Source organism: Acartia tonsa, chromosome 3 (assembly GCF_053477335.1).
Source record: "Acartia tonsa isolate MP-2025a chromosome 3, ASM5347733v1, whole genome shotgun sequence".
In the NCBI taxonomy this organism is placed as follows: Eukaryota; Metazoa; Arthropoda; class Copepoda; order Calanoida; family Acartiidae; genus Acartia; species Acartia tonsa.
Window position 1 is genome coordinate 12,115,484 of NC_137262.1, and position 15,129 is coordinate 12,130,612.

The 15,129-nt window shown below is 35.3% G+C and overlaps 6 protein-coding genes across 6 annotated transcripts; 3 read left to right on the forward strand and 3 right to left on the reverse strand.

The window, feature by feature from the left end:
* Positions 1–168: 168 nt before the first annotated feature.
* LOC145315107 (histone H3) lies at positions 169–717 on the reverse strand. The gene has a single exon (XM_080155150.1). The coding sequence runs from the start codon at positions 698–700 to the stop codon at positions 290–292; it is 411 nt and encodes a 136-aa protein (XP_080011276.1). The 5' UTR covers positions 701–717; the 3' UTR covers positions 169–289.
* Positions 718–2,626: 1,909 nt separating this feature from the next.
* LOC145315108 (histone H4) lies at positions 2,627–2,987 on the forward strand. The gene has a single exon (XM_080155151.1). The coding sequence runs from the start codon at positions 2,632–2,634 to the stop codon at positions 2,941–2,943; it is 312 nt and encodes a 103-aa protein (XP_080011277.1). The 5' UTR covers positions 2,627–2,631; the 3' UTR covers positions 2,944–2,987.
* Positions 2,988–4,404: 1,417 nt separating this feature from the next.
* LOC145315109 (histone H2B-like) lies at positions 4,405–4,892 on the reverse strand. The gene has a single exon (XM_080155152.1). The coding sequence runs from the start codon at positions 4,883–4,885 to the stop codon at positions 4,511–4,513; it is 375 nt and encodes a 124-aa protein (XP_080011278.1). The 5' UTR covers positions 4,886–4,892; the 3' UTR covers positions 4,405–4,510.
* Positions 4,893–7,915: 3,023 nt separating this feature from the next.
* LOC145315110 (histone H2A-like) lies at positions 7,916–8,367 on the forward strand. Its single transcript, XM_080155153.1, has one exon. The coding sequence runs from the start codon at positions 7,950–7,952 to the stop codon at positions 8,325–8,327; it is 378 nt and encodes a 125-aa protein (XP_080011279.1). The 5' UTR covers positions 7,916–7,949; the 3' UTR covers positions 8,328–8,367.
* A 2,561-nt stretch (positions 8,368–10,928) lies between these two features.
* LOC145313326 (uncharacterized) lies at positions 10,929–11,683 on the forward strand. The gene has a single exon (XM_080152679.1). The coding sequence runs from the start codon at positions 10,993–10,995 to the stop codon at positions 11,590–11,592; it is 600 nt and encodes a 199-aa protein (XP_080008805.1). The 5' UTR covers positions 10,929–10,992; the 3' UTR covers positions 11,593–11,683.
* A 2,238-nt stretch (positions 11,684–13,921) lies between these two features.
* Positions 13,922–15,023, reverse strand: RpL24-like (ribosomal protein L24-like). Its single transcript, XM_080152703.1, is given in 2 exon segments — positions 13,922–14,444; positions 14,798–15,023. Coding segments are annotated over 2 exon segments (615 nt in total). The 5' UTR covers positions 14,984–15,023; the 3' UTR covers positions 13,922–14,015.
* Between the last annotated feature and the right edge of the window lie 106 nt (positions 15,024–15,129).

Below are 15,129 nucleotides of genomic sequence, written 5' to 3' on the forward strand. Positions count from 1 at the left end.
AACCGTAAAATTAAGTTCTAACATGCAAGTATATCCTTTATGGTTGTGGAGATGTCTTTCTTTCCATATACGTTAGATGGTTAATTTTAGCAAAGTTTTTTTTACCTCTTTTATGTAAATTCCATTAATTCATAATAAAATTTAATCAAAATTAGAATAAAATATTACAAATTTAAGACTTTGTAATATCTTAGTGTTCTTATATTTATAATTCTAGAAATTTCTCAATGATTTATATAGTTGGCTCTGTAAAGAGCCTTTTTCTTTGGTCAGTCGATGGTCAATTAGTTTAAGCACGTTCACCACGGATTCTCCTGGCGAGCTGGATGTCCTTGGGCATGATGGTCACTCTCTTAGCGTGGATGGCGCACAGGTTGGTGTCCTCAAAGAGACCAACCAGGTAGGCCTCGCTAGCCTCCTGAAGAGCCATGACAGCGCTGGACTGGAATCTCAGGTCAGTCTTGAAGTCCTGGGCAATCTCCCTGACCAGACGCTGGAAAGGAAGCTTGCGGATAAGAAGCTCAGTGGATTTCTGGTAACGTCTGATCTCACGGAGAGCGACGGTTCCAGGCCTGTATCTGTGGGGTTTCTTAACTCCACCGGTAGCAGGGGCAGATTTCCTGGCAGCCTTGGTTGCCAGCTGTTTGCGGGGAGCCTTTCCTCCGGTAGATTTACGGGCAGTTTGCTTGGTACGAGCCATTGTAGATGCTGAATATATTCAACTAGCTCAAAATTACTTGAAGTTTGATATTTATAGTTAAATTCGTGATAGGATTTAGGGGGTGAGATCACAAAATCGAGCCGATATCTAAAAAAAGGGGAGGAGGACTCTGGGGAAGAGAGAGAACAACATAATAAGAAGAGAGGGGAATAAGGGTGGCGCAAAGTTGTATGCTTGGATAGAAAGGGGATTCAAAATTAAAGCGGCTTAAAATTCAAATGTATAATAAAGCTACCTGACACTAACTTATAATACATCGAAATCACAACGGTCTTGTTCTATTTACAGAAAATATATTTTTCAAATATACATCATTTATATGAAATGATAACTTGAATGTTAATTTTTTTGTCTCTTAAATTAAGGTAGATTTTTTGTTGAAAGCAAAGCTTTCTATATATTCGAATAACTCAAAAGGCATCTTATTTATTTACAATTATCTTAGAACGATAATTGGAACAATATGTTATAAGCGAAAAATCTACATATGTGTAATCATGTCATATTAAGTTCATGAATATTTTCATATAATTCAAACCCTATTTTTAAAAGTTTTGAGGTAAATACATATATATCTATAATACAAAGTAGAACGATGTCTGTCTGTCTGTCTGTCCGTCTGTCCGTCTGTCCGTCTGTCCGTCTGTCCGTCTGTCTGATTGTGGCCAAGGGACTTTGAGGACCTCTTCAACTGTCTGTCCGTCTGAAGCTTAAGATCTCAGTAACCACTGAACCGATTGGGCTCTACTCTTCAGGGAATATACCTACTGGTCCTGTGATGGTTTTAAGCTATTTTCTTGGGGGGTGGGACACCCCCAACCCCCCCAAAAAATGAAAAATACCCCCCCCCAAAAAAAAAAAAAATTTTTTTTTTTACTTTTTCTTTTTAAATCTAAAATACGAAAAATTAGGTTGATCAAACCTCTTGGGGCACAGCCCCTAGAGGCTAGGGGCGAAGCCGCTAGTCTATAATACAAAGTAGAACGATGTCTGTCTGTGTGTCTGTTTGTTTGTAGCGAAGGATCTCGCTAACCGCTCAACCGATCGGGTTCTCCTTTACAGGGTAGCTTCTCATAGGTCCCGGGAAGGTTTATAACTATTTTCTTTGGGGGTGGGACACCCCCAACCCTCTCCAAAAAATTAAAAATCCCCCCCCCAAAAAAAAAAAAAATTTTTTTAGATTTATTTTTTAAAATCTAAATTACGAAAAATTGGTTTGATCAAACCTCTTGGGGCAAAGCCCCTAGAGGCTAGGGGCGAAGCTGCTAGTACTTTATAAAGCATTTTATTTTATTTTAAAAAATGTTAATATATTTGACTGTATATTTTGTGTTACCAGTCATAATTTATGTAGAACTTGGGATCAAAACTAAATGGATTAGAATTAAAATTTATATCTACACTTTATCATTAAAATAAGCAAAATACTGTAAAATTTAATTGACTGACTAATCTAGAAGTGATTCTTAGCAAATTGCATAGATATAAAGTAAAGCCTATTTGTTAACATTTTTAAACGATAAATTTAGTTTTATATACTTGTAATATATTTATTTATTTATCATTCACTTTTTCTTTGATTATAACATGAATCATCATCTCTAAATGAATGATATATTCTGAATTTGGAAAACCTAATGTTTTGTTTTGTGATTTTCCCAAAATGATTCTTTGTTCTCGATATATAAACACACAAGCTGAGTCTAACATTACTCCTTCCCTCTCTCCACCCTTTTACCCTACCACTACCCTAAGCGTCTAGTACCCTAACTACTGATGCGCGCTGTTGTTGTACTGGATCGTCGAGACGTGCATCCAATAGGAGGTCGAGGGATTCATGTGAGTTTGGTATAAGTATAGCGTCATCATGTCTATCAATTAAGATTCATTTTCGGAATCAAACTATCACCATGACCGGAAGAGGCAAAGGAGGAAAGGGACTCGGTAAGGGAGGCGCCAAGAGGCATAGGAAGGTGTTGAGAGACAATATCCAGGGTATCACTAAGCCCGCTATCAGGCGTTTAGCTCGTCGTGGTGGTGTCAAGCGTATCTCTGGACTTATCTACGAGGAGACTCGTGGTGTTCTTAAGGTTTTCCTTGAGAATGTGATCAGAGATGCTGTCACCTACACTGAACACGCCAAGAGGAAGACTGTCACCGCTATGGATGTTGTCTATGCCCTCAAGAGGCAAGGTCGCACTCTGTACGGATTCGGAGGTTAAACTTACTGCTCGCTGGATTAAACAAACGGCCCTATATAGGGCCAGCCATATATGACTAAAGAGATATTCTTTATAAAGTTGAGTAATCATCTACAACAAAGTATTAGTGTGGTACACATTCCCTTCGGTATTTTACTTTCGTATGATTACATCCATAAAAGCAAAGCTTTGGAATGAGAGGACAAACTTACATTAACACAGTGTCAGAACTGAATAATCAGAATGTAATTTTGTGGGGAAAAAATCTTATACAGGATAATGTTTATGGACATACTAACAGATTAGGATTTGATCATAGAGTTGCATTGTTTACAATATTGTACTCTGTTGTCTGATGATTAGATCACATAAAAACTTGTTGTTAAAAATTAACATGTTTAAAATGGTCGCGTACGGACATTCTGGTAATAGTTATAGAGTTGATACGCTAATCGTGTGTTTGAAATATTGATTACCAAAATTTGTATTGAAGTTTTGTAACGATTTCATTGAAGGATTCCATTTTCCTTAGATCTGCTTAGATGTTCTTTTATCATGTAAGAGCTTCGTCACTTACGGATGTTGTCATCCTTGTTTATACAAGGGATGATTGAAGGCCTTAAAATTTCAGTGAATTTTTCCCTCTTTCATAATAACATATGTATTTAATTTATCCAGAATATGAAATTATTCGAGTTTTTCACATTAAGAGATTTTTTGGGTCATATGAAGGAAACGAAGTTGCGGGTTTCGTCGTATTTACACAGTAGCTTTTGAAAGGTTATTTAGGTTCAGATAGGGGATTGCCCTGCAGGAGAACAGCTACTGTGAAAATATGACGAAACCCGCAACTTCGTTTCCTTCGCATATGACCCGAAATTTTTAATTTTAATTTAGTAATGTGTATTCCAGTATACTTACAAAACCGATTAAATTCGCCATACTAAAAACGTAATGTATATTATCGTGTTACAGATAAATTTCCACGAATAATGACATAAAATTAATACCAGTTCTGTATTAATTTCCCATGGTTGAAAAATTAAAAAATTTCATTTTAAATTCTGCGGAAAGGCGTCTCTATTACGATGTGATATATATCTATTCCTGTCCAACGATAAATTCAAAATAATTCCTGTTTCAAATTCAGGCTATAAAAATCATAATTTTGAAACTTGAAAATTGTTAAAATGTTACAGAATGCCAAATTTGTGGTTGCACAGTAAAGTTGTTTTCAATTAATTTGAGCCAAATATAAAATATAAACTTTTAAGAATTCACTTATTCTGTTAATATATCTGTAATGAATTGATTACAAAAATCTTTTTTCCTGAGGACTGAGCAAGAGCAGAGCCTGATTTAGTCTGCCTGTCTTTACTTTATTTCAGCTATCATTACTTATTATGACCTTGATTCGGTTATACATTTAATTAGATGTCTAAATTTTACATCTAATAGCTTCGGACAAGGGTGTCGGAGCCGAATAATTTGATGGATAAATGTAATTAGAAGTACAGATAAATTATCTCGATTATGACAAATATGGTGGGTCCTATAAAGGACCGTTGTTTCCGTTGGGCAGATCAATTTACTTTGAGCTGGTGTACTTGGTGACAGCCTTGGTTCCCTCAGAGACGGCGTGCTTGGCCAACTCTCCGGGAAGGAGAAGCCTGACAGCAGTCTGGATCTCCCTGGAGGTGATGGTGGACCTCTTGTTGTAGTGAGCCAGACGGGATGCCTCAGCAGCAATACGCTCAAAGATGTCATTGACAAAGGAGTTCATAATGCTCATGGCCTTGCTGGAGACACCAGTGTCGGGGTGCACCTGCTTCAACACCTTGTAGATGTAGATAGCGTAGGACTCCTTCCTTCTCAACTTCTTCTTTTTCTTGTCTCCCTTAGCAATGGCCTTCTGGGCCTTGCCGGACTTCTTGGCAGCCTTTCCTGAAACCTTGGGTGGCATAGTGATTGTAGATGTCAAATTGAATCTGTTGAGCTTCACCCATCACTTTGTTTTTATACATTTACTGTGCTAACCTAATGTGATATTAACCTCCCCTCTGCAATGAGGGAAAGGGGGGGGGGATTATGTGTGCTGAGGTACTAAATTAAGCACAATACACCAGCTGCTATAATATGAAAAGGCGGGAGAACTCAAAATTTTCCATTGCATACTATGCAGATGTCAAAAGAGTGAGAAGGGTTTGTTTTAAAAATGATTAAGGTACATATAAACTAGTTATGTATCTACTCTAAAAGTTGTCATATTAGTTTGTTCTTATGGGTAAGATAAAAGTCTTGATCTAAATATAATTTATTTCATTCATGCAAAGCACAGAAAATTATCAAACAAAAGTAAGATGCATTTAGTGTACTAGGCTCATAGAATTGTAAAAAATACAAGCTAGTCTAGAAGTTTAGGTTTTATTAACCTTACATAAAGACTGTATATTTAGGACTTCTAGGATACCCTAACAGGTTAACGCCTAGGCTATATCTAAGAAACTTTTTAGGATTTGACCCAATATTTTTTTAGCCAGTAAGAAAAAATGAAAAACTATCAAAAGAAATATACAATTTAAGATTTATTGTTTAAAAAATGTCATTAAAAAAAATCCTATTCTCACTCCATATTCCTGAAATAGGCAAGTACATTCTTATTGGTCGCTTTGTATCCCTTTAAATTTGAAATAGCTTGGGTCGGCTTGGGTTATCAAACTCCTCCCCTTGTTGTTATACATTTTCCCGCTATTTTCTATAATTAGGGTCGGTCCATTTAATAATGTTGATTTTTAACTTTTTTAACAACAAATTTTTTATGTGATAAAATTTTCCGATTGATCTGATTTTTTTAATACTGATTCTTAGAAAAACAAAGTACATTTTTATAAGCGAAGCATCTCTATAAGCAAGTCCTAAAAACGTAAGTATGTTCTTAAACATTATCCTGTATTTAAGCAGTTTTTCAACAAATTTACTTACAATTTTGATTCGAAATTTATACATTTATGTTCTGATTTTTCAGTTATGACACGCAATTCATGTTAATGTTCGTTTGTCCTACCGTTTCAGAGCTTAGCTTTTATGGATGTTGTCATCCTTGTTAAATAAAGCAATTACAAACAAATACATAACATACTATAAACTTAAATAAATTGTAATAAACCTACACATAGATAAATATACATATATTAAGTTTTATGTAAAGGACATAATTTCAGAAGGAAATGAAACATGATCAAATAGGCATTTTCTAGATAAACGGTAAACAGTTCTGTATTAAACACAAAATATTTTAATCAATTGTAACTTAACTAAAAAAGCGAAGTTCTAAAGTCAGATACAAGAACAAAAGAATTTGAATAATTGCAGAGTGTCAGAGCCTAATAAAACAAAATTAAATTAATTTTAAAAACATTATTTAATACTGGATACTGATAAGGAATTGAATATAATCATACAGATACTTCGCTTTTAAAATTGTACCTTTGTCCTATAGGAGTCAACATTTCAACAAGGATGACAACATCCATAAAAGCTAAGCACTGAAACGGTAGGACAAACAGACATTAACACTTGTATACTAGTGTCAGAACTGAATAATCAGAATATAAAAGTATAAGAGTCGAAGCAAAATTGTAAGTAAATTTTTAGAAAAACTGCTTAATGGACATACTTACATTTTTAGGACTTGATTATAGAGTTGCTTCGCTTATAATATTGTACTTTGTTGTCCCAGGAATCAATATACCAATAAGATCAAACGGATAATTAGATCACATAAAAAGCTATCTGTCTCGGACGGACGGACGGACAGTTAAATAGGATAATTATAAAATATGAAAGATTGTAGTCAAAAAATAATCAGAGAATTTTAACGTGGTAAAGAGCTATTAATAGGCTAAATCCTATCAAGTTTCTTAGGCTAACAAATAATCAATATCACAATAAATAGGCCATATCCTATGAAGTGTCATAGGCTAGCTTAGAAATGATCAACGTTTATTTATGTGTATAAATCACGATTGATAGGCCAAATGCTACAAAGTATCTTAGGCTAGGCTAGAAACAATCAATGTTTTTTTTGTGTTTAAATCATGATTAATAGGCCAAATCCCATAAAGTTTCTTAGACTACCTTAGAATTAATCAACGAATATTTTTGGGTTAAAATAACGATTAATAGGCCAAATCTTATAACGTTTCTTAGGCTAGCTAAGGGTTTCCCAGTGGCCTATCAAGAATGGATGCTGAAATCTGCGGTAACTCATAGTTGACGTCAATAGGGATGAAACATTATAATCCTGTAGGCTACCTCCTAGTTCCCGGCTAAACAAGAAAGATGGTAAATAAAATTGCAATTACATATCTATCCTGTTTGCTATGTTTTCTTTGTTTGTAAATTAATCTATTTAAAAGGCTTACATTATTTTTTCTTTATTCCTATTTGGGACAAATTAAACTTCTAGCCTAGCATAAAAAATTTTACATGATTTGGTCTAATATCTCAGCAATGTTTTTCTGATCCTGTTCAAGCAGTTTTTTTCATTTATATTGTCTATTTCTTTTTCCACATTTGTTTTTACTTGGGCATTCGTTCGAAGGGTTGATGCCCCCACCCCTATAAGAAATATTTGACCATTTTATTCTAAAAAGCCATATCATGGACAAAGTAAAACATTGCATATTAATATCCATTAAATAACTTTAAAAAATATAAAATACGTTGAAAGAAAGAATGCTTTATTCAATTTGGCGGGTAAGGCAGGTGAAACTTTGTAAATTGTGCGTGTGAATGGGGAGGAGATACACAAGATAGAGAAAGGGGAGGAGCATATCAGTGTGTTTGCAGGAAGATAAAATAAGAGAGAGGGGGTAAATGGTGTTCTGAAGGCAGGGGGAAATGGGGAAAGGTCTTATTAACAAAGAAGAAGGAATTTAACAAGTTCCCTTTGGGTATATATATGGGAAAATAAGCATAGAACGACAGTTTCTATTTATCCGAAACAACCTATCCTATCGATCATCATGTCTGGACGCGGAAAGGGAGGCAAAGTGAAGGGAAAGGCAAAGAGCCGTTCCAGCAGAGCTGGTCTGCAGTTCCCCGTAGGACGTATCCACCGTCTGCTGAGGAAAGGAAATTATGCTGAGCGTGTTGGAGCTGGTGCCCCAGTCTACATGGCTGCTGTCATGGAATATTTGGCCGCTGAGGTTCTTGAGTTGGCTGGTAATGCCGCCAGAGACAACAAGAAGACCAGAATCATCCCAAGACATCTTCAGCTCGCCATCCGTAACGACGAAGAGTTGAACAAGCTGTTGAGCGGTGTCACCATCGCCCAGGGAGGTGTCCTCCCCAACATCCAGGCTGTTCTCCTCCCCAAGAAGTCTGAAAAGACCAAGGCCTAAGAAGTTGACCGTATGTGCTACACTACTCTGTACCTGAAAACGCTCTCTTTATAGAGAGCAAAAAATTTTACAAATTCGGGAATTCTTTCAAGCAACAATAACCATTTCTGTATTTATATGCTAGACAATGTATTCATAAAGATAAAAATAATATAACTTATACATTTCCCTAAGATTAGTTCTATGATAATCATTTTAAGTTCACAAAATCAGCCAAAAAAATATTATTTTGTGTTATGTACATTGAATTAGTTGAAACTCCAAAGTATACAAATGATGAAAGCATTAAATCAAATTTGAATTTATGAAACGAAGGAGTGAAAAATAACAGGGAGGGAGGGGTTTATTACACTAGTCCCCATGGCATACAATAGCGTTTACTTATCCTTGGGGATTTATTAAATTGATTGGTTGGGTCATTTACTGAAATGTACAAACTTTTCAACCACCAATTGTTATCTGAGTATCATCGTTGGATGTACATCAGTTTAACGACCATTGTCTTATCCCATTAGATCCCTGGTAAACATGAAAAATGCTAATGAATCTAGTAAAAGTGGCTGACTCAGATTATGACGCCAAAAAAATTAACCAATGAGCGGCCAGTATACACTGTAATTGACCAATGATAAAATTTATAGTGGCCTTTTATTGGTTAATTTTTTTGACGTCATAATCTGAGTCCGCCACTTTTACTAGCTTCCTAATTTTCAATCTATAAATTTAGTCGCCATCAAGGTTATTTTTATCTTTAACTGTAATTTTATGATTATCCGTATATAAAAGTAAGAGGGTTTCTTTCTTATGTAGCTTAAGATCTAGCAGACAGCTTTACATATATTGTTCTTTATAGTAAAGCTCAACAAGGAGGGTTTATAACTATTTAAGGATGGGGGTACCTAATACCCCCCTAAAAGATATTGTCCCTTAAAAAACATTTTAAATAGTTTTTACCGATGCATCTCTACAATTCATATCAAAAGCAAATTAGAAATATTAAATATCTAATTCAGATTTTTCATAAAATATACTTTTTATATGTATTATTTTTTCCTTTACAGGACGATTGAGAATGAAAAATAAATTTGGCCTGTACGTACAAAGATCGTTTGATAAAGTAGTCTTGGGATGAGATGGATCAAGCTGTTAAAAATATTATATTTTTTACAATGAATATTGCATGAGTGGATTGTGACGCAGCCACTAGAAAAACATATTCCAAATAGTAGTATTGTATTGGTAATTCAGTGGTTTTCAGAAAGGAAAGAAAAATCCTTGTCATTCATCTCATTCCTGGCCAAGTATCTCTATAACCTGGACGTCTGATACGTCCTAATTGAAAAGTCGGCTTTGTTTGGATTTAAAACTAAATTTAACCCCCAACAGACTTCAGGGGGGGGTAATTACCCCCCCCCCAAGCAAATTTTACCCCCGGGGTAAAAATTTTGGGGTGGGTAAAAAAAGTTTTCGGCGCGCTTAGCGAGCCATTTTACCCCCCCCCCCCCAAATACGAATTACCCCCCCCAAAAAAAATAGCTTGGACGTCTATGGACGGACCGACCCTAATTATAGAAAAGCTTCGCTTTTAAGTTTTAAAAATGGATATGATAATTCTCTTTAACCCTAATTTATAAAGTAGTGAAGTTTTTTTGTCTCAAGCTTAAGATTTCAATAACTAATTAGAACCGATCGAGTTCTTCAATTTTTTAAAGCTTGACATACGTCCAGGGAAGGTTTAAGGCTATATTTATGCCCCATATTCCCACCCTTTTATTACAGATACCCTGATGCAAGGGGTGAAACTGCTAATTAAATATAAAATTTATGTATTTCTTTCATTTGATATCAATTACAAAAATATATTAATGCATTTTATTTGAGAAACGTTATACCAATTTTTACAATTTATTTGTAATTTGTATAGAAATAATATAATCTAAATATCTACAATTGCAAACAAATCAAGCTTTTATTTTTCATAATATGAAAAAATATTAAGGAAATAGCGAGAGAGAAAAAATGCACTTAAAAAATATATTATTTATGTCATCACAATGAATTGTGTTTAGATGCGTATGTGTACTAGTGTATAGTTGTGTAAATCCCGGCAAATTCTATAATTTCTACCAAACCCAAGCAAAATTTTGTGTTTTATAACACCAGAAAAACTTCATTTTTAAGCACTGAAACATAAATTTTTTTAAATTGTCTTTAGATAAAATTAAAGTTTATTTAATGTTTTCACTTATTCTGTAATAAAAATTTATATTTTTGTTTTATTTATTAGTTAAAAACGAATAAAAAGTCAAATATTTAAAGAATCTTCATGTAAAATTCTGACTATTTTGCATTTTTAACAAACTTAATAAGCGTTGTTTTAAACTAATTTACCCTTAATAGATTCGTTAGGAAATGCTTTAATCATTTATTTTAACACTTTATGGAATTAATTTGTAATTTTATTATAAAAATGATTAAAATAGAGGCACCTAAAAGCACAAATCACAATATTTTCCGACTAAGTTTTGCTTCTCAGATAAGAGGAAAAAGCTCTCTATTCGGTACTCTCTGCTGTGTATATACTCTGTCAACCCATTTCACTACATTCACTTCCTTGAATAATATCACTATCAGTGTTAACCACTAACCAATCTACAATAACATCATGACTGCTGACGTTGCTGCTCCCGCTCCCGCCGCTGCCCCAGCTAAGGCTCCTGCCAAGAAGGCTGTAAAAGCCAAGAAACCCGCAGCACCTGCCGCTCACCCTAAGTACTCCGTCATGGTTGCCGCTGCCCTGAAGGCTCTTAAGGACAGAACTGGAAGTAGCCGTCAGGCCATACTCAAGTACATCTGTGCCAACTACAAGGTTGATGCTGCTAAGGCTGCCATTCATCTGCGTATGTCTCTGAAGCGTGGTGTTGCTGCCGGTACCCTGAAGATGGCCAAGGCCTCTGGCAAGGGAGCTGGATGCTACAAGCTCGGAGAGAAGGCAAAGGAAGTCAAGAAACCTAAGGCTAAGAAGCCCGCTGCTAAGAAACCCAAGGCTAAGAAGGCTGCCAAGAAACCCGCTGCTAAGAAGGCTGCCGCCAAGAAGCCTGCTGCTAAGAAGGCCTCTAAAAAGCCCGCTGCCGCCAAGAAGTCTGCTGCCCCCAAGAAAGCCGCTGCTGCAAAGAAACCTGCTGCCGCTAAGAAGCCAGCTGCAGCCAAGAAGCCCGCCGCTAAGAAGCCTGCTGCTAAGAAAGCTGCTCCCAAGAAGGCTTAAACAATCGATGCTATATTAAATCCATTCTGCTATAATATTGTATAAAGAAACCATGTTCAGATTATTAATAAAGTATTCAAATAATTTCAAACAGCTTTTATTATTTTTTGTATTAATTTGACATTTATATTAGCGAAACTGTCAGAAGGCAGAACAAACTAACATTAACACTTGAAAATTATTGTGCAGCATATTTATTTGGTTATATCATTATGTAGATTTTGACAACGATTAAAATATTATATATGTCGAAATTATAGAAAGACTAGCGGCCACGCCCCCTAGAAACCTCTAGGGGCACTTAAAGTAGGAGGGACTTTCTGGTAAGGTTTACACTACGATCTCTAAATTATTTAATCTATCATAGAAATCATCATCCAAAGTATAAAATCAATTGGATAATTCTGACATGTCTCTTTAATGATATATCATACAAAAATTTTGACAAACAAGTTAAAACCAGAATGTTTAAATGGACATACATACTTGCTGGTAACGATTTAAGAGTTCCTACGCTTTCTAAATTGTTTGAAATCGATTTGACAGAATACAGGGTCCTGTATTCATCTGAATAAGCTAAGGTTAATCTTATTTATACAATACAAAGTGGAATGATGCCTGTCTGTCCGTCTGAAGCTTAAGATCTCGGTAACAGCTGAACCGATTTGATTCCACTCTTTAGGGAATATGCCTACTGGTCCTGTGGTGGATTTAGGCTATTTTCTTGGGGGATGGGATACCCCCATTTTTTCCTTTCTTGAACGTACTTTATTTTTGCTATCTAATTTTGATTTATCTTAACTGATAAAGATTATTGACTCTTGGGAAAAAGTTCCTAGCAAGGGCTGCTCTTCAGCCAATTAATTCCATTTGAAATTATCTGAAAATTAAATATTTTGTAGGGGTAGAGTTGGCGTAAAACTTGTTTTTTGATGTAGCTGATGGGAAGTGCATAAGAATGTTAATGGGGAAATTTGTTGTTTGTCTGAATCGCATATGCTGATTCCCTAGTCCCAGGACGCTAGAGCTAGGCTGAGCCACTTTGACTAAAGAAAATGGTTTCACAAAAAGCAGAATTCTGTCTGTCTTGGTTAACCTACGACTTTTGGAAACGATTATTGAGTTGCTACGTTGCATGCGTAGAACAGTTAGGGAGTTGAATCGATTTTTATAGAAGCAGAAATATAATATATGATTATGGTTTGGACCCTCTAAAACTGTAATCTACCTTTCCACTTTACCCTCTCTTGGTGAAGATATCTTCAACGCCAATACGATTTTTGAAATGTAAGATTCTACTTTCCCCTCTCTTGGTGAAGATATCTTCAACGCCGATACGATTTTTGAAATGTAAGATTCCACTTTCCCCTCTCTTGGTGAAGATATCTTCAACGCCGATGCGATTTTTGAAATTTAAGATTCCACTTTTGCCTCTCTTGGTGAAGATATCTTTAACAAGAGAGACAAAAGTGGAATCTTATATTTCAAAAATCGTATCGGCGTTGAAGATATCTTCACCAAGAGAGGGGAAAGTGGAAGGGTAGATTACAGTTTTAGAGGGTCCAAACCATAATCATAGATTATATTTCTGCTTCTATAAAAATGGATTCAACTCCCTAACTGTAAAACAATTCAAAATACCAAAATTGACTAAGGCCTAAATACTGTCGGACAGACTAATTATAAAAAGCTTAGATTAGTCATTCAGTACCATATAATTTGTCATGTTTTTTATGCTATAGTTTTACTAGGGTTTGCAATCACAATCCGCCCAATTTTTTAATTCGAATCCTTTTTTAAATAGCTGATTCTTAATTGTTAGGCTAAAATTGAGTATTCAGTTTTTTATTTCAACCTCTTTGAAGGCAAAGATCACCACCCTCCCATCTCTCCCCACCTATCCCACCAAGTGGAGAGATCAGAAAATGAAAAAACGCAGCTTTATATTCTCCCCAGTACCCGGTAAAATTTAATCCATTAATTTATTTTTTTAAAAGCCTTTTAAAATATTGCTAGAATCCGTCCAAAAAAATAAGAATCCGGAGTCCGCGGAGAATTCGTTTTATTTTTGGACGAATTCTTGTAAGAATCCGAATCCGGTCCAAAACTCAGACGGATTGCTAACCCTAGTTTTAATCTATCTAAACCTTTTATATTCATAATTTAACATGTAAAAATCTTTCATAGACGTTATCGTTTCAATACTCGTAATTAACCAAAATATTAATCAGAATACATTAGAAGATTCCATTATGAAAAACTAACAAAGTAAGACGACAAAAGTATTATACAGTACACCAGCTTTTTAAGTTAAGAAATTCAAGAAATCAAAAAAAAATAGTTTATTCAAATTTCTACAATGGTAATGAGATAAAAAAAATGCCGAGACAATTAGACCAAGATGCTTGACTTGACTAGGATCCTTACAAGGCCTCCATCTCCTGGTCAGCAGCCTCGTGAACCTCTCCAATCTTCACTTCCTCCTTGTCAGTAGTCTTCTCTCCCTCAATCATCATGCTTGTGTCCTCCATGTCTCCGTCAACCTCTTCCTCCACCGTGATGCCTCGGAACCGCATGGTGGAAATTCTCTTCATACCAATGGCAGGGCTTCTAAGAAGGGCCAGGTCACGCTTGACTTCATGGATATCCTTTCGCTTTTGTTCCTTATCAGCAAGCTTTCTTCTCTGCGCGAAAAAGTGCTTTTGGCGTTTCTGTTTGATCTCCTCCACCTTCTTCATTGCCTCGATGGTCTTGGCCCAGAGTTCTCTGTCGTACTTGACGGGAATGTTGCGTTTCTTCTCAAATTCGAATGTGGGATCCACCGCCAATTCTTTGCCTGGTTTTTAGAGAGTCTTAATCTTTAGTTAGTTATTTTTCTATCTTTAATAGCACCCGAGATTTTTACGTTTTCCCATAGACGCAAGGATATTTTTATTACATAAAATAAACCGAAATAAAGCTAGTTAAATGATAGAATAGGTACTAAATATATTAACTACCATTCAATTTTTCAAGTACTGCCCATAAAATTGTAGTACAAGAATGACAACATCCTTTAGCAACGAAGCACAAATTATGGATGGACAAATTGAGTTATATAGAAAAAAAATAACGTCGAGAAAATCACGTTTCCCCCATACCGTTTCATACAAAAAGTCATTTCGAATTCTACAGTAGCTTAGATATTAAAAACTATTGTCAAGACTATCTTTCCTGCAGATTTTCTATAGGCCTTGGTGTGCCTAATCTTCCTTGGGTTTCTCTTCAGCTTGAAGGACCTGTGGCATTTAGCTCCGCAAAATTTGAAAATCTTGCAGTCATTTCTGACAAATGTCAGTCCTTTGCCAGGATAACAGGGGGAGCCACAAAAGTAGCACCTCTCGACACGCATTTTTTTATCTGAAAATTTAGGGATAAATTATTATAAATTAAATAACAGTAATAATAAATGTTAAAAAATAAAATATCACATAATAACAATATAATTTTTTTTTGCAAATATTGGCAGAGTATATAACAAATGCTACATTATAATTT